The 23316-nt window shown below is 41.3% G+C and overlaps 1 protein-coding gene across 1 annotated transcript in view; it reads right to left on the bottom strand.

Moving 5' to 3' along the window:
• Positions 1-3239: 3239 nt before the first annotated feature.
• Positions 3240-23316, bottom strand: part of arhgap10 (Rho GTPase activating protein 10) — a 46402-nt gene continuing 26325 nt past the window's right edge. Inside the window, 6 exon segments of the mRNA XM_079337700.1 lie at positions 3240-4683; positions 8003-8094; positions 9445-9546; positions 16643-16805; positions 19407-19548; positions 21908-22083. Of these exon segments, the coding sequence (XP_079193826.1) occupies positions 4595-4683; positions 8003-8094; positions 9445-9546; positions 16643-16805; positions 19407-19548; positions 21908-22083 (764 nt within the window). The 3' untranslated portion in view covers positions 3240-4594.

Genomic DNA, 23316 nt, shown 5'->3' with positions numbered 1-23316 from the left:
GTATGTGATAACTACAATGTTAGACAAAGTGAACTATACTTTTTGGTCATAACCACCTGATGAAAACTCCTAAAATATGATTTTGGAAAGATAGCAATGTTATCTTCAAAGCTGTCCCACTTTAAATGGGCTCCCTTCAGGCATGAATGACTCAGAATGTGCTCTACTGCTGTTCACAGTACACCATTACGTCACTATATGTGGAGTCACGTCATTGCCATTTTCTGTTCACGGTAATGAATCGGGTGTAGACTAAGCCATATCTCCACAGCCATGGCAGTGCATTTCTTCTTATTATATAAATATACACAAATGCTTTTTTTTCCAATTCCAAAAATGACTTTTTACTCAGATGCTTTGTACAATATTTCTCAACAACTATCCAGCAAACGAACAGTTGACATCCTTTAACATAAACCTACGAAACATCTTTGAAACCCGTTACTACTGTATCTTGATGCAGATATTGCCATACTTGTGTTTGCAAAACTATTGCAAGATTCTAATAAAACTGTTAAACCGGTAACATGATGTAAAGTCTGTGTATGTACTGAATGTAAGTGCTGTATGTGAGTGTGTGAAAAAAAATTTCAAGCTAGGAACCATGCTCTAAAAATTGGACTGTTTGATCTGCGTGAATTCAAAACAGCTGCATTTGGTGGCTGGGGAGGATAATGAGCCAAAAAACACAGAGGTAGCGTGGAAAGACAGAAATGATGTGGAGCAGCAGTAGGTAGAGCCGTCAAGGGGAGAGGAGATGAAGGAAACAAAGACAAACAGAAAGAGACGAGAGTAAAAAAGACAGAGATAAACCGTGCAAAGATGAGACTTTTACAGTAAAAAAAGCGCCTGTGGAGAAAAATCACCATTAACCTTGTTAAAAGCTGCTCTGAAAATTCGTTTGCTTTGCCAGACTGTAGAGCAGACAGTATTACTTTTTTTGCTCATTTTTTTCTCTCTCTGAATCCACAGCCTTCTCCAAATCTCCCCCAGATTTCCAATTGCTTTCACTTGTAGTCGTGCCAGATAAACAGAATCTATTGGATCAGGCTGATTTCACGGCTGCGCCCGCGCACATGGCAGCTTCTGTGGCCCACTCTCTGAGCTGAAGCTTTTCCCCCTCCACACTCTCTCCTCTATGTTTGAAATTCACTTTTCTCCAATTTCCCACTCAGATTTCACCCCCAATAACACATCAAGTTCTGTTATGATTTTATTTTTGATGCTTCGCTTCAGAACGAACCAGATAAAGACACAGGAATGTTTTAAGTTCGCAAATTTGGGAATGTAGACATATTTCTTCGGCACTGAGCTGTGTCATTTCCTCATAATTTGAGGTAAAATGGTGCAGGCTTTGATCTGAGTTAAGTCACGCTTTGGGACTATGTTTTGGGGCTGAAGGACACTGCGTCATGGGGAGGTAGAGGACAGTTGGCACACTGCCAGGGCTCTCACAAATGAAAAATGTAAATGCCCATTTGGACGTTTCTCCACCTATCACACCTACAGTATATTGAGTTTAAATCGACAGTTACACTAGTTCACCCTTATCCATTGTAATAGTCAATACATAATGCATGCAGAGACCCTGGAATCTGAAGTCATATTAAGGCAGCTATAGTATCTAAAATGTGACTCTGGTCTACCTGAATTATTTTATCTAATTTCTAAATCAAGTAGGAAAGATAAACAATCAACATAAAGTTCTAGTGAAGCAATAGAAAATGAGCAGAAAAGAAAGGGAAAGGAGGGCAAGGAAGAGGGAGACAGTGAGAGATGGATGCACCTGAGACACAGAAAAGGTATGCAGAAGGGAAAGGATGGCAGATAGAGCCATATGGCACGCTTTCTGACAGACAGTCCAAAGGAGAGTGAGAGGCAGGCAGGCTGGATGTCTTTATGATTCAGCAGTATTCAGGCAGAGGGAAGATGAAAATGATGAATAGCCCTGCGGGGTTGATTGAGGGGGAATATTTTGCCCGTCTCATTAGCTCTGCCTCATTTCATTATGTAATCACTATGTGTGCAGAAGAAGACGTGTGGCACACTTGAAATAAAAGCTCCAAAATCAGGTATTTTCAAGGCATACGTGTGTTCACACGTCTCAACAGTCCATTGGCCTGCCTATTGGAGATGTTTAGGTTCTGTTGGAGTGGTTGTAATTACACATGAGGCCAGATGGGTCTTGGGGCTATTTGTTGTGTTAATTGCACAGATGTAGTCGAAGAATTAACAAGAGTAAGTCTCTCTTTGCTAATTGGTGAGAGGTGTAGGTGGATCAGCGTGTTTAAATGTGTACGATTATAAACCACTTTTAGAAATTTGTGTCGCTGTTGATTTTGTTCAGTTGGGTCATTGCAGGTCAATATAGGCCTCATGAGGCCTTACATTGGACACTGGACATGGTCCTCTGACTCACAGATTAAGCTATGCATTCCCCAGTAAGCATGCGAGTACTGTCCCACTCTCAAATCCGGTATGGAAAGCCTCTGATGCGGACTGTACAACATCAAATCATGCACTTTTCATGAGTCAGCATTTCTGCAGACTTTCCTGTTGGATTTTCCTCAAAGTAGCAAAGCTGGCAACGTGAAGGTCGTGACTGTCGACCCCCCACTATGTCTGTGTTTTTCAAGTAAAATTGGCTAAGCATTAACATGAATGCCTTATTGACTTTGATAGTTTGCTAAAGTATAGCCATAAACTTAAGGAGAGGCCACATGCTGAGAAGCTGCTACCGTTAGCTTAGCTTGTTCTTGGGTTCTGAGTAGGGGGTTGAAGAGCCAAGACATATACCGATGGCAATTATATTATCCCCTCACAGATCTATTCATTTAGCCTACAGCTGTTTAATAATAAAACTGTATCATTTATATTTGCTCTAGTATGAGAGAAGTACCCAATAAGGTGAAAACTGGAGTCTCAGTGTTGGTTTGTAACAGTATTGGGAAACATAAAAACTTGTATTAGAACATCTCTAACATGACTAGACAAATATTCCCCATTTATTTATTTATACATCCGCACTGACAAAATGTGTCCATAAAAGTGGATTGCTTTCCTCAATTTTATTTAGTTCATGAGATTAAAATGTCAGTGTTCATTTGATAAGCCAATCTTCTTCCCCAATATGTTCACTGAAAATATATGAAACCTTTTTTTTTCCATCATAAAACAAAACATTTATTTTCAATATTGAATTTTATAGATCACATTTATTGAAGGCAGGAAACTTGAAGTGAAGAACAAAAACACACCTTTATTTGTATGACGTTGATGAAGAGGATACCCAAAGGTATACATATTAAAATAGTCAAGGGCCTTTACAAATATCATGAAAACATGGACTGAACAGCTGAGTAATGAATTGTAAAATGACGTGCACAGACTTAAACCAACTCAAATGAAAACTTCAAATCTGTCGGTCACTGGAGACTTGGAAGAACATACTTGGTACTCATCACTCTTTGGATAATATGTCTATTTACAATGAACCAAAGTGAAACTGAAATACTTGAAAATACTGCATTCATGGTCTCTTTGATGGTACAGCTTTGGTTTAAAATCAGTTATTACAAAAAACATTGAAATGAAACTCAAATTTCAGCAGTGTGGGAGTGTGTCATTACCCTGCTCAGAACAAATTGAGCAACTTCAAAGAAAAACGCTTAAACAAAAGAGATCATTGCACAGGAACATAAACACTTGTTTGGATTATTAGAATTTTTTTTATTTACCTCTGCTGTCTCTTGTCTGACGCTAGTGTTTAACACGAGAGCTTCATTTGGCATCAAAGAGGCGTTTCCTGTGTTTCAAGGAGGGAGTGCACCAAAAAACTAAAATTGTAAGGAGTATATTTAAAATGAATAAAAGTCATGCAATCAATGTGCCAATTAAATAAAATATAATTACAATAGCATGTGCCTCATTTTGAATATTCAAATATTCTTAAAATAACAGAAACAAATGCAACATTTTAAAAGCTAAAGCAGTAACACTCCACTTCCCTACATACCCATACATACATTTGCTGGTGGTTTAAGGCACGGTAGGTACAGTATCTCTAATCTCTCTAAAGCTGAAACCAACTGTGCATCATTGTCAAAGAGGGCGTAAAACTTCTGGATTTGTCACGAAACATCTTTAACCAAGCTCGAGTTCTGACATCCCTTGATCCCTACACTTTCTGAGGATCTTCTTTGACTTGGGAGCTCATGGATACCATGTATAACTGGGGGAGGAGAGTCAGGCTGATTAACAGAGGGACGCTCAACCTCTGGAGCTGCTAACACAGTGAAATGGATGTTTGGAGGCACCAGCATCTTTGTATACAGCAGAATATTATAAGTGCAAAACCATTTTTTCATTACAATGCCGATTATCATGTGGATTCTTGACCAAACTAAAACGAGCATCAAATAATTGACTTGCCAAACCCAAAAACTGCATAAACTTGAGAATCAAGAATCCACAGATGATAACATTTTGTCACTTGCTTGAGAGAATACATGGATTTGAGAAACAAGGCTTGACTGTGATTGCCATCGCTGCTGGTAGATGTGATAAGTTGTCCGTAGATATTTCTGTTTCGGAGCTACAGCATCTCGACATAGTTTTCAGGGATGAGGCCCCTCTTTCCCTCCAGCTCGCCCTCAAGCCAGCCGGGCTCTCTGGACGGGGTCACTGCAGGAGAGGACACAGCGTCAGAAGGGGGGAACAGCACCACAGGGAGTGTGAGGGGTGGAGGGGCAGATAGAGGATGCAGAGAAAGAGCATGTTTTAACAAAGCACAGGTCTGAAAAACAAAAGAAATAAGGCAGGTATACTAAAAAGCAAGTGTTTGGATTTCATTTCAGAATTAATTTCCCTAGATATGTCTTGGCACATACCATTTTTTTAACTTCCAAAGCATTCTCCCATAATTCTTCTTTTGTCTACAAATTGAATAATTATCCTTGCATCTGAGATTCAAAAACTACTGCAGGCTTGAATCAGATTTGTTTTTGCCACTGTGACTTAGATCTAATTATTTTAAGACAGTGAACAGCACAAGGCACTCAGAATCTGATCTTTTCAGATCACATCTGGCCACTTTCATATGTGAATCCACGTTTTATACAGGTCAGATCAATGTGACCTCAGTCTGTAGAGTCAGGGCAGAATGCATGGACTTTGATGTCACGCCAACTGTTCTCAACATATCCAGGCTTTCTCCATCATGGACAAATCTGCTCTCAGCAGATCGTCATATTACACAAACTCAGTGCAAACTGGGATTTTGAAAAATATGAAGTTTAACACAAAATCCAAAATAAAAACACAGCTGCAGCAGCAAGGAATGCAGGAAGAACTGAGAAAAAAAGGTGACAATGAAAGTGCAAATGAAGGCTTATAATATCACTAAGTGCACATTAGAACTGAATATAACAACCTGTTTGTCACCTTACATTCATTTAAATTGAATATGAAAAGATAACTGGAATCAGTCAGGATGCTTACAAAAAAGAAAACAGTTCAGTGCTGTAAGGAAACTGTAAGTCATTCATAATATTACATCATGTTTCAAATGAAAGATAATGACAGTTAATAAGGTTTGTTTGTCAGTTTCTCTCCCTCCTTTCCTCTCATGACTAGCTCACCATCATCAAGAGATCTGATTGGTCAGTGAACAGACTTTGACACTGGTCAATCATCCCAAACATATGAGGTGAGAATCTACTCAGTTAGCAATAGAACCACCATAGTAGTACTGAAAAAAAAGTAGAGTGAACCCTGAAGTGACCTCCATAACTGTAAAGGTTTGCACTGTTGTTCTTGGTGTCATCAGTTCATCCTGTTATGAATTCATCTCTCTTCACACCGTGCTGCATGGGATGTTTTGTTGTTCTTCTTTTGTGCATGCAGGTCAGTGTAAGACCATGAGCAGTTCACACAGGGGTCTGATTCAATGCACCATTTAAAGTTTTGTAAAAGAAAGAAAGAAAAACCTTGGTAATTTTCTCCAGATATACTTTTTAAGATTTTGGTGGAAATTGTCTTTAAATCCAGGCAGAAATGAATAATTAATGTGCTCTGAAAAGAAACAAAAGAAATCTGCCAACTGTAGCAAAACTTTGACCAACGTCTGTATTCGGTTTCGATTTTTATGGACCAATCAGGTTTTGCTCTCTCTCTGCTCGTTCTCTACCATGCATGTGTGTGAGGGACGGGCCTTTTGAGAGAGCACAGACAGGAGGGGAGGGGGCCCTTTAAGTCCGGGAAGGTTGAACGCAGTCAATGAGATCTTCCTCGTGCCAAAGATTTGAAAGAGTGAAAGGAAAAGATTAAACCCATCACTAATATTCAGTGAAGAGGATGTAACATGGCTTTAACATCCAACTTAAAGCACTTAAGTCTATTTTAATGTCTACTTGTTTTCTTTTTTTTTTTATTTCTCACCATTTCCTTCCCAGAAGGATGAGACAGAAATACATGAGAATAAGAACTGTGTTTTAATTCATATAATAATTTTTAGAGAAACAACACATACATATGTATGAGTCCAATAACAAAACTCTCATTTTAATCCCCAGCTGCTGTGTGGTTAAAAAAACATTTTTAGACCGTTTATTGCCAAATAATTTTTTTTTTCTTCATTTCTCCATTAATCTTGATTCATTAGTCCCCGAAAAGACAATCTTTTGTTGAACTATAAACATAAAGAACTTTTCATAATAAGCACGCTGCGAGTACTCTTAATGACACTTGAAATGTCTTCATCTTTTTACTTTGTGGACATGTAACTAGAGACGTGTGTTAGTTTAGTAAATGCATAACAGAGAATACAACATAAAATGTGTGTTGCAGAATAAAAACAACACTTTTAAATCAGGACTGTGAACGAAACCTTCACGCTATACAGTCAACGAAGTTCCGATTTTAGCCTCAAGAAAAATTCAGAGCGATGCAAAGTTGATCTTTCACTTGTACAAGTGATTTGTTTTCATAACATTAACCGTATGTAACGCTGCTGCAATCAGACCTTTTGACCTTTTGTTATGCACATGGCTGAGAATGAAAAAAAAAAGAAGAAAAATCACAAATACATTTAAAATAACTGAAGAGTGATTATTGTCAAGTGTCCTCGAGCTAGTGTCCATGTTTAGTAAATGAGAATCTCCCTGTGTAAAGTGTCAGTCAGTTCATTTAAAGCCTGATTAAGAGCTGAAGGAGCGAAAGCAGACTTACACAACACCCAACCAAACTTAGTTCTGCTCACAGTGAAGTTTGAGAATAAAGAGAGGGATCTACTGTTTGAGCTCATTTAGTTTTTGAATATGTGATTCTTCAATCTAGTTAGTGTTTGTTTGATTTCATTGTGATTGATGAGTTCATATTTACGAGCTTCCATGTACACAAATCAAAGCAAGAAACATTATGCGTACAGAAAGAAGAAATAGAAAGTATTTGAGCCACAACAATGGCAGCTGTTTGGTTTTGTCATACAGGATAGATCACAACTCTTGATCACTTCATGTTTAATGGGACAGCATTAACTTAAACCGAACAGACCGCTGGCTTTCAAAATGGATAAAAAAACCGATTTGTTATCTCGCCTTTTAAATAGAGGCCAAAGAAAAAAAAAACTGGCCATGACAACCAACAATCCACAATGCATCTATGGATCCTATCACGGGCATGACCACTGATTCCCAGGAAGGACTACGGTATCTCTCTACTGTGTGTCTCACAAAAGAAGGTTTTGGACAAAAAATAGGAACTACAAAATCCTCATTTCCTCTGAGAGTGATTAAAGCTCAGTGGAGCCTCTTCCAGACTCACTGAAGAGCAAATCTGTGCCTGCCTTCCCTCCACCACGCTCTCCCCACGCTTCCCCATTCTCCCTCTGCTCGTCTCATCTCTCTGTTCGATTGAAGATCAGATTGGGTGTTCGGTTTTCCTCCAAATCCAATATGCCAGGGTTGGTTCTGAGTGAGCGACTGGTGTAGGCGATAACACTTACCGGCGTTGAATATTGCACCGACCTGGAAGGAGAGCTCAGAGTCGTGCTCAGCCTCACATGGGTACACTGCCTTGGCTTTCCTGCTGGTGACACTGAAAAATGAAGGCAATCAGTGAGCTGGCGGAGCTTTGGGGAGGATTACCGCACAGTTCAATCTGGGCCCGGGGCCTGCTTGTTCATTCACTCACTAGCCTGAAACAGCAGAAATGGGCCAGGCTGAAGAATAAGCAAAAAGTACCAAGAGACGAGCCGGGGCCACTACATCCTCCTGTCCTGCACTATCTTCTGTCTAGACAGAGCAGCGAGCGGTTGAAAACACGCCCAAATGCTCCCGTGTGCATGCACTCACAAAGAAATGCAGCGCTGTTTGTAGCAGGTTTTGTGCAGCCGAAAAGGCAGGCACACATCGGGTCCTGCTCCGCACACAACCATCTATGGTGAGATAATTAAAAAGTGTCGGGGGGGACTCTAAAGTAGCTTTTCACACAAACAGAGGTAGAATAGAAATCCCACTGCACCGTGCTTCAGCTTTTTAAATTCATATTTGTGAGCTCAGAAGCTGTATTTTAAATCAGCGTGATGTAAAAGAGTGCTATCAAAGAAACCGTATTCATCGCTCTGCAAAGGTGAGGAAAAGGAAGTATTTATGCCATCGAGTTCCCCCCAAAAAAACACAAAAACTGTTTCCACAGAAAGGTTGTTTTGCTCACAATTGCAAAAAGCGTTATCTCGAATGCCAGAAACATAACCATATAGAAGTTGTGCCTTCAACACACGATGCCCTGATAAATATTTCATATTCTTTCTGCAGAGCAGCAACAATGTAGGATGAGAGAGGAGAAAGAAGATATACAAACTGAATGAAAAAAAAAAAAAAAAAAAGTTTGTGGCCACAGAGTTGTCAATACAACAATATTCAGCCGAGTTCCTGAATTCAGAATTTCGAGAGAGCGCGCTTCAGCAAATACTGCATTCGGAAAAAATGAGGATTGTGTATATACAAATTGGATGGCCTATAGAATAACCAAGCTGTTTAGAATTTCCTCGCTAACATCTGAAAGCTCTGAAATCATCATCATTTAGTCTCAGTGTGACATTCGGTACTTGTGTGTGTATCTTTGAAAAAGGGCGAGAAGGTTGCTGCATTAAGATCCCTCAAAGGTGAACAACCCCCCCCCCCCCCCCCCCCCCCCAAAAAAAAAAAAAACATCAGGAGAAATATTTTTTGTGCAGGACTGTGAGTACTTGTTAAATGAGCGAGGGAATTCTGTTGAGTGAAGAGGCAAGATAAGACAAGCAAAGAAATGAGTAAAAGAGCAAATAAGTGGAAGCACCTAAAAGCACGACATTTGACCAATAGATGGGTCTGAAAACAGAAGGAAAGAAAGAAGGGAAATAAAAAAACAGGGAAAGGAATCCAAAGAGAGGGACCCTTTTCTTACCTCTCCTCCAGCTTTTCTTTGTCACAAGCAGCTGTGGTGGCAGCAGGTTGACTTTCTCCCGGAGCCCCAGCTGAGGACAAGGAGGCTTCTGCTGCATGTGACCTGAAGATCACACACACACACACACACACACACACACACACACACACACGTTAGTCCACCAAGATCTCAAGGTGCTGGGACTGGATTTGGACTGGATTTATTTGCCCAGAATACTTTAGCATTGTGTTTTTCCCCCAATGACACTTTTAGACAAAAACATAAAAATCATGATGAGTGGTGGCTTTTTTTTAAATACTGTTAACCCCATCATGAAGTGGTGGAGCCGTAGCAACAGGTCAGTTTCACTTAGTAATGCTAATAATAATAATAATAAATTAGTCTTATATAGTGCTTTTCTTGATACTCAAAGAAACTTTACCAAGGAGTGACAACATTTAACAACAAAATAAAAATGACAAGGCGAGGGGGAGCCAGGAGATTTAAAAGTGTGGATGGGAGTGTGCTGGTGGAGGAGTTCAAACAGGTGGAGCCAGGTTATGTAGGGCTCTGTAGGTGAGGATGAGGAGTTTGAAGTGGATACGCTGTGGGATGGGGAGCCAATGGAGGTTATGAAGGATTGGGGGGTGGGGGGGGGGGGGGTGTGGTCTTGGGGGCGGGAGTATGTAAGAAGACGAGCAGAGGAGCGGTGGGGGATTTGCAGTGAACTGGGATCTGTCAGAGAGGTGTGAACTGAGCCAGGAGAGAGCAGTGCTGCTGATGTTGAAAGTGGTTTCAAGGCCGGTGAGAAGGATGGAATGGTTGATGGTGTTCAAATGCTGCGCTTTAGGATCCACTAGGATGAGAGAGAATGTTGAGGGTTCTGTGGTGGGAATGGAACCCAGATTGGAATGATTCATCAAGGTCATTAGCAGAGAGCGGTGGATTTTGCGTTGAGAAGCGACAGCACGTTCCACTAGTTTTGAAAGAACTGAGAAGTTGGAGGTAGATCTGTCGGGATTTAGTCCATGTTTGTTCAAAATGGGGGTAAGCAGCAGCAGTTTAAGCGATAGTGGAACAGCACCAGTGGAAAGAGAGGAGTTAACTGTTGAGATAAGGAGTGGGGTTAGGGTGGGAAGGGAGGCCGGCCTGTACAAGACTGGATGGGATAGGGTCCAGTGGAGGTTTTCATTCCCATCACATGGTCTAAGAGCACTGCAGGGGAGACCGGGCCTTACAAGTTAAGTGAGGCAGGTGGAAGAAGGAAGGGACAGGTTGTTGTAGATGGCGTCTTTTTTAATTTGGAAGAATGACAAGTAGGAGGTGCATTTGTTTTGCTGTGAAGGATTGGGAACCGTTGCCCAGACGGATGAGAAGTTTGTTAATTGTGGAGAATAATGATTTCGGGCTTCTGGAGCCAGACTGGACGAGTTGAGATTAATAGGCGGCCCGCCTGAAATTGTTAGAAAACTTTAGAGAGCACGCAAGACTTTACATCTTGCCTAATCCAATGCGTTATGTCACTTTTTAACAGTGATTTGTATTCTAATCTAAATTACATAAAGGAAAATAGAATAAAATATCTTTATGTCTTCAACTATACTGAGTGTATATTCAAATGCAGCACTTCTTCACTAAAGTTACATTATGGAATGTAAACAAAAATTCTATCTTTCTCCCTATCATAAAGCAGTAATAGAAGAAAGGACTTTGAATTGTTAGTGTGTGCAGACTGCAGTTTTTATCCCCATAACAAGGACAACAGGCTCCATAAATCAAATAATCCCTCCACTCCATCTGCTAGAAAGCCTCTTGAAAAGAACTGACTCTTCAACAGTAGCCTGTATTAACCTGAGAGGTAAGCATCAAGAGCTACTTTAACTTATTTATCTCAAGGTCTGAATTTCAAAGTCATAAAAAGGCATTTATTTGACCTTTATGTATCATAGTTTGGAGGGTGTTTGTGCTCCAATACTGAAGCCAAATAGTAACAGTATTTATACAAGTGTTATCATATTAATGTTAACACATTCTCTTCGTCTAACCTGTCAACTTGTCTAAATCAAACAAGGCAGATTTTTTTTAACAAATTCTCATTTTATAGGGAGAGGATGCAGACTGACGGATGCAAACAGTCATGAATGAAACATAAAGGATGAATTCTGGAGGAATATTCATATGCTGCCCGTTGTTTGCTTCTCTGTTCAGAGGACAGCCAAAAATAAAATTGTGATTCCAACCTCCCAATTAATTCGTAAAATATAAGTCTGACTGTAAAGAGAATGTCAAATTAAAACATGTTCAACTATCCTGACTGATCAAAGACAAACACTAATCTTCATTATTATCATTAATGTGTCTAACTATGGAAAGACAGGTGTAGAACTACTGGAGAAAAAAAAAAAGTGACGGGAACAACTGAGCCTCAGGTAACCCAGTGCACGGGGTCATTGAAGACTTTGAGGAGTATGACACCGCCGAAACGTATGTTATGGTCTTGAGTCACCTATGTGTGTTTTGGTCCAACACATTTGACAGCACCAACCCCCGCCATCCCACACAGTACACTAAATGAGCAAAAATCTTTTGATTTAATAGCGGTCTTGTTCCAGATCAGTGTAGAATTGACGCCAATGTGCAATTAATCTCTTCTGGAGGCTTAGGGTGACCCACTTTATGATGATTTTTCTTTAATTTGTCACCCCTTGTATGTATGTTTAATACCCAAAGTAATGTATAATACATCTATATTTGTAAAGACAACCATAACTCTTCACTCCTTTACCAGAGGCTTCATCAGTAATAGAGGTAGCTGTGTATCACTCTGGTTGGTGTCAGGACCAATGAGTGTATGGGCAACCTAGGGGATGGAAGCAGGGGTCCTGGTAAAGGTAGATTGGAGAGGAGTCTAAGCCAGGCATCCCTCTGTGTTCCATGCCTGCTCCAGGGCCAGTGCTAATACAGTACATAATGAGCAAATTGCTCCTAGCTGCCGCTCCCATAGAGACGTTAATAAAGGCAATTAGAGGGAGCAGCTGGGGAGGGGCTGGAGGTTGAGAGGATGTTGTGAATAGTGGTTATGTTGGCACCAATGAAAGAGAAAGCGCAAGGCAGCCTTAAGGCGGGAACATGGTATGGATCCTTATATGGACATACGTAGATGGAGGTGAATTCACCGTAACATGTTCAGGCTTTTATTCCCCACGCTGTATCATTTCCTCCCTCTGTTTGTTCCCCAGCCCTCGTCTCAGTTTGCTTGTCCCATCCCCAGCCGTGGTTGTTCCGTTCGGGGCCTGGCCTGACTGTTGGTGATTTATAGCTCTGCAGCAGTGTTGGTCCACTGTGGTGCTCAGCTGCTCCACATCAGCATGGGGGGACAGTGCACTGCAGTGCAGCAAATCCACTCATTAACCTGGTCCAAGACACAACCACTGTCTGCCTGGGTCACAGCCAAGATAAGGGAGAGCAGAGGAGCCACAACACCATAGCCAACTGCAGGTGAACCATTCCAAATCCCCCCCCCCCCCCCCCCTCCCACTACCCACAGCAATAAAAAACAAAATCATTGTTCATGCAAATAAATTTGAGAAAACTTATCTTTAAAATAAAAACACTGAAATGACACTTGAAAATACTGATAGGAAGAGTCAGTAGAAGCCACATGGCTGCCCTAGAAACTTGCTAAATGTACCAGAGGTAAATTGATTCATCCCAAAATTGCTTTCACAATTATAGCTAAGCCAAACCGAGGGAAATCGTTTGCCATTTCTCTTGGACAAAAATAGCATCAAGCTTGAATTACTCATCCCGTTGTTTTTACCCATCACAGGCCTAGCTAAGCTTCTCCTCTAAACATGATTAAATACAGTAAATGGGGACTCGTAAAAATGCAGCGTTTTTGAAAATCCGTCTCCAGATGTTGTTTTTATCTATAAAGTTGTCCTGAATAGTCATTTAAAGTGGAACTTTTACAGACAAAACATGATGCGAAATTAAATATCAAAAGGGAACTGCAACAGGAGGCTTTGGTTTATTATTTGAGCTATCACAATCATCACATTATCTCACGCTGCCAGGTTAGTAGCAGGGAGAAATCCATCAACAGAAGTCGACTGCTGCTTCTCATTACTGCAGGAATTTCCCCGTGCATCATCCAGGCCTTGTAGATCCTGCCGAGGAGCTAAGACGCAGACGATTGGAGCTATAGTATCAACTGTCTGTCCTCTGAAGAAAAGAAGGCCAGTCGTGAGATTTTTCAGTGTTTTCTGGGAGAAAAGTGGGATTAAACCAAGTGCCAAGCTGCCCGCTCAGCCACCTCAAGTTTGGGTGGGCAGGAAATAAACTCTGATCCACCATTTTATGAGCCACAGCTGTCCGCGAGTGAGAGGCATGGAGAGATGGAGGACGAGCAGGGGGAGAGGAGGGGACAAGTGGCCGAAACATGTAACCTCATTGGGAAGGACTCCGGGCAACAGAACCGCGGGGAGAAGCTGTATTTTGGGAGAAGAGGAGAAATGAGGCAAGGCATCGAAAATGACGGAGATGATAAATCATGCCACAGCCCGCAAAGACTTATTGCTTGACACTGTGCGAGTCAGGATGCATTTGTGTATGACCAGGCAGATTTAGCTGCAGCTTTTCTGGAGGAAACAGACTAAAATATGCAGTTTTTCCACTTCCAGGTGCACTTCAGGCTCACCACCGTGCACTTTTCTGAAAGTAATGCAGCAATCGCCATCCCTCTTTTTTGTTTTTTTTTGGCGAGGACTGAAGCAGAATCCGAGGCCAAAGGTGCTGTGCTAACAGGTCTCCACCAATCTCACATGCTAAGATTTATGAGTGAACAAAGCCAGGGCGACACCCTGTGACATATGGCACAAGTCTTCATAAAGGGACAGCGGCTGCGGCTATAAAGGTAAACAAGATGAATATCTCCCCAATGTCAATACGATTTACACAGCCAACGCTCGGCCACCTGTCTCCCAAACAAATAAGAGCTGAGATTTATGGCCCCCTCCTGCTTGCTCCTTCCGTCCTCCAACATGATTCCACATATGTGGGAAAGCAGGCAAAAAAAAAAAAAAAAAGTAGCCAAAGTGGGGGGGGGGGGAGAACGGTGGTAGTTACATAAGAAATATAGAGCATTGTCTGTCCAATCCTGGAACTTGGAGAAAATGGTTGACACAAACATGCCTACAAACACAGGTGGGCGCACACCCACAGGGGTCAAAGCGGGAGAGGAATCACAGTGTCCCCTGTCAAGTAGTGAAGTGGATTTGTTTTGATTTTACGGCTCTTTTCAGCTGACAGAGAAGAGAGAAGGGGACAGTGAATGAGGAGAAAGTCTATTTCAAGGTGAATCTGGAGACATGACACAGCAGAGTGTCTAACATCTGCAATATAACCCAATAATTCATCCCTCACACATCAGCATTCAAGACGAGGCATGGGCTGGAAACAACATAAAAAACGACCAAGGACTTTGAAGAGAGGGTGAAGACTGAAAGAGACAGAAAGGGAAGCAAAGCATCCCGACATTGAAGCTCCTTACTGGAACAAGATACAGACTGGAATGTATTACAGCTTGAAAAGCCTCCCCTGATATGTATATCTATGCATTAAAATGTACCAAATTTCTTATCTGTCGAGGACTATGACGTCATGGCTACCGCTTGGTAAATACTCTCTTATCAGTCACAATGAGTAAAAAATGTATCCAACAAGTCAGCCCTCTATGAAGGCGAGCTACATTTCTAATCTAATCATCTCCTGGGAAAGAGAAAGCGAGATTTAAGAACCAATATTTGCAGACTCTTAATGGAGAGTGCTGAAGGATTCATTTTATTCTGCTGCAATATGAGACATTACTGGCAGTAATGTAACTGATACTTGAGTATTGGATTTTCAGTCAGGGTAAGTGAGGCTGATAGATAGCCTTAAAACAAACATTGTGTCACAAACAAGGGTAGAATAAACAAAATGAAAAGTACACAACTATTACTACGAAACAATAAAATAAATCACAAAGGTTCCTATATCTAATAACAGTCATGGAAAAGATCTTGACTCTGGGTAATATTCTTGTGCTCTATGAGGAAGTCTTGTGCAGTGAAAATGCTCTTGTCTTGTCACAGTGGTTACTTTGCAGTTCCAAACTTTTTCCTTGCTGCCCAAATGTCGGACATGTTTAGCAATTCATATGAAGAGTGAATGAAGTAAAAACGATACCGAGACTCATTCTGTAATCAGGTAAACGATGAAAGCAGATATCAGTTATTGACAACCTGCTAAAAGGAAACAATAGTGATTGGTCGGACAGCATACCTGTGAATGTTGTAAACTCATGTTAGAGAAAAGACCTGAAATCTTCATTTTTAATCTCGTCTTGTCTTTTACTTTCTAAACTTTAAATGGACTTGCTTCGTGACCAGTACCTGCGCTTTGAGTGTCACATATTACCGTAAATTCCGTACTATTGAGCGCACCTGGATATAAGCCGCACCGGCTAAAAATAAGTAAATAAATGTATTTGTACATATATAAGCCGCACTTGATTATAAGCCGCAGGTGTCCACGCTATAACAAGAGCTATTTACACAGACGTAGTCTACCGGTAACATCCGCAAATACTCTCCCCCAGCGTTCTCTCATACAGCCACTCAACACGTTCTCGCTGGTGCATTCACTGACTCTCCACATAATCGGAATTATGAACACATTATCAACTACTGACTTTACAACATGAACTGTTACAATACGAAGCCTAGCCGACGGTGTCTGTAACACGGCTGATGAAAAAGATGACCGTAATATATTTCACAAGAAAAAGTCCATCCATTCACTGCCTCAGAATGACTTCATTACTCACTTCCTCAGTCTCTGTTGTCGCTGTCAGTGTCATCTTAACGTGCAGCAGCTCTGTTAGCTTCTTTGACAGCCAGGTCGATCGCCTTTAACTTGAAAGCTGCATCATATGTATTTCTCCGTGTGTTTTCCATCATGAGGGTGCGTGCATGAAGCGCAAAATGACTGATATTAAGATCCGACGTGACGAAGTCAAATGTTTTTGCGGCAGAAGCTCATTGTCCCCCATAAAAAATCCATGCATTAGCCGCACCGGAGTAGAAGCCGCAGTGCTCGAAGTGTGAGAAAAAAGTAGCGGCTTATAGTCCGGAATTTACGGTAACTGATTAGATTTTCAGCACAGAGAAGCACTGACCTGGTGTTGCCCGAGCTGAGGCCGGATTTAACGGGTGCATGATCACTCCTTTCTGTAGATGTCTCTGAGGCCGAGGCCGATGATGACTGGGACGATACGGACTCGTTGCTGCCCATGGAAGTCTCGTCTGTGGCTAGGCTGGAACCGTCTGCAACTGCTGACACTTAGATGAGAGAAAAAAAGAAAAGAAAAAAGAAACATTGTTTCTTTCATTTCACAAACTCTTCACAATGATTATATCCGACTGTAAAGATTCAGCTTGCTCCTGCTTACTGATGATAGCTCGCTTGATGAAATAGCTGAATAAATCATCAAAACATAAGGCGATGCGGTATAGACAGAGGACTTTAAAATCAAACTGCCGTCAAAACAGGCCAAACTTACAACCAAGTTTGTTTTGTTCATAATAAGACATTGTTTCACTTACAGACAGAAATCTAGGACACGCAAGGGAAACTCTTTTATTTCAGTTTTACCGTCAAGTAAGGATCATACTTTAGGGAGATAGTAGTGGAACAGAAGCAAATGTTAAATTAAACTTTATTGGAATAATTTCTCCTTTTTTTTATTATTCCATCAAACACATCTAACCCCCAATCTCCACATAGTCTGTGCGTGTCACTTTTTGTCAGTGCAGCACACTACGGCGCCATTCGCTTCCACTCGTCACAGCACCCACAGCTTCATCTCTGCAGGTGGTGAGCAGCCTCACGCCGCTCTGCTCCACCACTCAGACTTCTGATCATATATTTCATCACTTTATCGACATAAACGTCCCAATGGCCACAGAATGAGCAGCAACATGTTGATTGCACGTTTTTCCTCTGTATCCCTGTGTGATTGTGTAGCTCTCCTCTGATCTTGTAAACCCGTGTCTACAGCTGCTCACGGCCCTGCAAACACTCCAGAACCAGACTCAGTAGAGTAGGGGGCGCGCCGTCTGAAGGAGCAACTCCACGACGTTGAGGGCGCACAGCGCGCACAGACTATGTGGGTATTGTGGGGATTGAATGAAGACAGACTTGTATTTGTGCTGGGACTAGAACCAAATCATAACTGGCTTTAATTGTACACAAACACCACAAATATTCACTGAAAAAAAGCCTCTGCCTACTTTGTTGTTATTCATCAAATGCTTCTATAATATTAAACTCAATCTATTAAACTCAATCGCGCATTTAATAATAGTCTAAGTTAATTTATTTTATTAACCTGTTCACAGTATCACTCTTAACGATGAACCTGCAGTGAATTATCACCTGAACCTGCAACAAAGTTCAGCCTGACGTGTCTGCAGGAAGATTTGACACATGCAGTGTCACAAAAGGACTGGCATCATGCTGACACACTTTTGTATTGGATCATCCTTAAACCCACCGCATACTAAGACAATGTACTTTGAAACCATTATGTAGGACTTAAACAAAGGTTAGAAAAGGATTATTGCTTTCATCCCTGATATTAAAATACCCCCAGGGTAAAAGCTGGTGTGAGGGAGGTTAAGAGAGGCAATCTGGTAAGCTGATTTAGATTTATTTTGTGTTGTGGAGGGGAAGCGATTTGGCTGGCCAAAGATCAGAAAAGGAGTTGGAGTCAGAAGTTCAGCTGACCAGTTTCCAGAGGAAATGAGCTCCACATTATGCATCTAAAAGCAAACACAGACACAAATGTAAATGTGCACGTATTATTACTGAGAGAGACGAGGCGACTGAGTTAAGTATGTCAACTTAACACACCGCTATGGTTCTTAGTGGTAACTAGGCAACAGTCAACCATACGCATGAGTGAGTGAACACATTCACAGATCAGCAGTCATCAGTGGGGAATACACTTCGTTAACAATTTATTAGGTACAATGCAGAAAGCAAAAAGTGAATGAATGCCGTCAGTTGTTCAGATTTAAACTCCATAAGAATGTTTATACAAGTGTAGGATCATTCTGGAGGATTTTCCATCATTTTCTCAGACTGGTAGCATCACAAGTCTTACTGTAGTGATCATGTAATTTAAGCAAACAGTTGTGTTTCACTTTTCTTTTTATGCCTTTATTTTAGAAACAAGACAGTGGATAGAGTCCTAAATTGGGGAGAATCAATAACAAGTTCTGTTGCATCATGTTCCACAAGTAAGAAGCTAAACGTGTAACTGCAGCATCACTTGATGCCATTTGGCCCAGAGACTCTTTAACATTGTCTTTATAATTTGTTCGTCTTCTGGAAGTCAGACATGTTTTGCCTCATGCGTCCTTGAACAGCTTTCATAGGAATGAACGGGATTCTGCCTCAAATGCTGTATCCCCTTTTACAATACAGCCATGAGAATGAGCCATTGAAGACGCAGCAGTGTTTTTCTTTTCCAGCACTGTGACTACAGTGAGACACTACGGAGGTCTTACAACATGAAAGGGACAAAATAACACAACGCTACGAGCCTTAACTTTTACAGTTTCCATGTTAAGGTGAGCAGAATTCTTACTCGTGTCTTTTAAATGCAGAGAGCAGGAGGAGAATTAGCTTTAGAGTAGCCAAAACTGTTAAAGGGGGAACATTCAAACAGAAGAAAGTACAATAAATAACTGAATGCTAACTTGTCGGTCCTGAACTAGAGGGAGACATATTGCGTGGAGAATCTTATTGGATGAAAATTATGACCAGGAAAGCGACTTACAGTAGATGTGTCAATGAGTGAGAGAGATGTTTTTAAAAATCTATTTCAACCATATGTTACAGAGGAGCTCGAGTATACAGATGTGCATTTGCCTTACCATTCTGAATGTCAAGGGCTTGTGGATTGTAGACAGCCAGGGGCCGGTTTTGTCGACTCAGCTTCTTGGACTGCCTTGTGGGGGCTGAGAACGCTGGGGCAGCAGGTGAAAGAGGGCATGACTCTGGAGCATCTGCAAAGATCTGAATACACAATGTGAGTGAGTCTCTACCAAAACCCCAAAATACATTAAAGAAACTCTCCAAAAAGTTGAGCAGAAGCAGCAGCAGAATGTCCTCAGCTGACTTCGCTTAGTGAAAAGCTTCATATGGTGGTAGATGAATGAAAAAGGCCATTTGCAGCCACAGCATGTGCTCTGAGGGAGAGCTGAGCGGCTCAATGATTGGACCCTAAAATCTGCATGTGAGAAGATTTAGTTAGTGCCAAGATAAACACGGGCAGCTCCACATGTAACACAGTCACATTCCGTCCAGATATCTGGGGTCTAAGTTAAGGTGACATTCTTCCTCAGAGAAATTGACCCACTCTCCAAAGAGGAGAGAGTAAAATAAACAGGGTTTGGACTGGAGGATGGCTGGCCAACTTTCTCAGCGTGTTTACACCAGGCCGTGTTTACATATAAACTTCTGATGTAGAGTTAAAAGAGAATAGGGCTGCAGAGGAGGAGGAAGTCTCAGCAGAGCCTCAGAAAGGATCACAGACGAGGAGAGGAGGGAGGTAGGGAAGGGAGGGAGAGAGGGAGAGAGAGAGAGAGAGAGAGAGAGAGAGAGAGAGAGAGAGAAAAGAGTGGCAGAGAAAGTGAGAGCGAGAGTGTGAACGGGAGAGGAGGGGGCATGAGAGAGAGAGAGAGAGAGAGAGAGAGAGAGAGAGAGCAAGAGAGAGAGAGAGAAAACTTTTCTAGGAGAGAGGCAGATAGAAAAAGTGAGAAATCTGATATGGCTGAGAGTTTGCTGCTGCCTGGCTCTCTCCCTCTCGCCTCTTCCTGCAGATGGAGGTGAATGTAAAACAGAGTCTACTGTTGGTATCTGGGGGTATCAACAGTCTAGAGTGGGACTAAGCTGCAAGGGAAGTTAATGCCTGTCTGTCTGCTCAACTTTTCCCCTGCTCTAACACGATGTACTTTTCAAAAATGCTCTTGCTGCATTCTAACACTACATCCTCTATCACCTGGACGCTGTTGGGTACCTCTGGGTAGTCTCACAGACTCCCAGTATACACTGCTGATGCTGGTGGCGCCGTTGTGTATAATGTTGGTGTTCATCAGGCATCTGTACTCTCTCACACCCCATTTTAGATCAGCGAGCATGGGTGGAGATGTTCATCATCTTAAAATTAAATGAAAAATAATCACTAAAAGCTCCTGGTTTCATCTGATTCTATGCAGAGTGCAGTTCTGCTCCAAACAGATTAAAAAACTAATCTCAATCCCTTTTTTTTTTCCAGCCTTTTGACACAGACAATTATCCCCCCTTGTGAGGATTGGCACTGATTAATGACATTCTGGGGAGATTACATGATCCCATGACCTACAGGTTATGAAACAACTCATAACCAAAATAAACATATTTAGGCAGGCATCTTCCAAGTCAAATGAGATGTATCTGCAGAATTCTAAACCTTGTGAAAATGAAGAGAATATCATTGTGTTTAACGATGGTTTGAGCACTTGGAGCTCCCCCTGTTGGCCAAACTCAGAAATTGGTTTATTCAACTCCCCTCTCTACATTTTTAACAACTGAGGGAAAGCAATGTTCTCTAAAGGGTCTAAGTTAGAACAAGTCTGACAATCTAGACACCTGATTTCTGCACTTTATCTCAAAATAAGTGATAAACCCAATATGCAGATAAACACTGCACAAAGTCCTCATTACTTACTAGGATGAATGTATATGCTCGAAGAAGCAGACTAAGATATGGTTTAGGGCAGGATGTTTCTGTGAATATAAAAGTCTAAAAGCTTTAGCAAATAGGATCTGCAGAAAAGAAGAGCGTTATATCATCCCTAATTGAGGTACAGTACAGTGTGTGCTCCTCCTGCCAACACAATCTGCCAAATTGAAACTTAAGAGCCAAATACAGAACTTCAAAACAACAGTAAGAAAGCACTGGGTGCCATGAAACGGGCACATAAAAACATATGACGGTGTGCTTTGCTTGCACTTCTCTTAACCTTCAGTATCAAGTAATTAAATGCACCACCCAGGTTGGTAAACAAAAGGTGCTGCTTGCAGCTCTCTGATCTCATGATGTCACCTGATACTATGATTGGACTTTGTTGAGGCGAGATGGCTTGCTTTTATTAAACATAGTTCTGAACATCAAATGGAAATACTGACAGAATGAATCATGTGTGCAGTAAAGAGTTGACCGACTACTTTTTCTATTTTTTTTTTTTTCAAGGATTAAACACCAATTGAAATACCCTTCTGAAGGATGTCACGAGCAGATATTCCGAGTTTTTGCAGGAGTGCTCGGTTACATTTTGTAACAGCGCAGTCAACCTGAAGGGTGCGCACGGCGAATTCCGCTCTCATTCGTTACCTTCTCGTTGTGTTCGATGAGGATCTCAACCACGATGTTCTGGAACTTGAGGTCCATGATGGCAGCGACGGTCTCCTCCTGTGGCCTCATTAATGTCGGACCAAACACCACGCCCAGGTTGGCCACAGTCATCAGATTCTGTTTACTGTGAGCAGCCACTCTGAGGAGGATAAAAACTCACTTCATACAACATTTTGCTGCAACCTACAAACTCTCCGCTGCACTGATACGCATTCTGTTTAAATAATAGATTTGGACTGGTGAGGAAGAAAAAGCACAATGTTAATGTTGTGGTAAATATTTAATTGGCAACCGCTGAACTTGAGATAAGAATTAATAAGACTACAGAAAATATCTGCAACTGATGGCATTTAAAAAAGGTTCAGGTGATAAAAGGACAAGATAAGTAAACACGAGCAATAATATGGCATAAAAAAAGTCTAACATCAGCTTTAGTTTGACTACTTCTTGACATAACGGCTAAGTTTTCTCCAGGCAAATAGTTCAGAGGAGATCTTGAAGCATCATATTAATGAAATAAAAAAAGTTATACTCTGATTAATAATCCATTCTTTCTTTTGATTTAATGAAGTTCTTGCTGTTTGTATGATATGAGTGGAGATTTCTTTTCCAGAGAGGAAAGCTCACCACTACTAAATAAATGATATTGACCTTTCAGTACGACTTGTTTCTTTAGTGAATAGTTTGGTAACCAGATGCCTGGAGTGATTTAAACTTTATCACAGAAAGTTGAGGGGAAAAAAAAAAAAAGGTGGAGAATGAATCCTGATGTGAAGAAAAAGTTGTAAGGACAGGTGAAGAGATTTCACACTGAAAATGTGATGATATGCAGTGTGTCCTGCAGAGAGACAGTTTAAATAGCTTCAAAGGATGCCTTTGAAGACAAAAACATTGGTGACAACTCACATTTATAACATCTCTGAAACCATTTCAGATAGCAGTGTGAAATTCTGGCTCTGCTTCCTTCCCCTGCAGGACATGCACACACGCCAACTTCAGAAAAATATTCAAGCCTCTCCAGTCTGGAGAATTTCACGCTGGATAATCCAAATTCAATTTCAATAGCGCTGCCTTTTTACCAGAGCCTGATTCTGCAGCGGGTTTCTATGAAATGAGATCCACCAGACTTTCTCTGCCTCAGGGAAGAGGGATTATTTACTTATCTTCAATTTGCTCATATTTACTTTATAAAAAGCTGGCTGAGGTAAAACCTTGTCATGATAGCTAACATTATTTTAAAATCTCTCTCCCTATCTAATCTTACAAATGGAGTGATGCACAATAGTGCTCAATCCATGGGCGTATGGAGTAATCTCAAGAGAGGGCTTAATTTGAGAGGTCCATTTCATTTCAGTGGTGGGCTGCATGACGGCATGCTGAACAGGTAC

This window comes from Symphodus melops (genome assembly GCF_947650265.1).
Source record: "Symphodus melops genome assembly, chromosome: 2".
In the NCBI taxonomy this organism is placed as follows: domain Eukaryota; kingdom Metazoa; phylum Chordata; class Actinopteri; order Labriformes; family Labridae; genus Symphodus; species Symphodus melops.
This window is presented reverse-complemented; position numbering and strand designations above follow the sequence as displayed.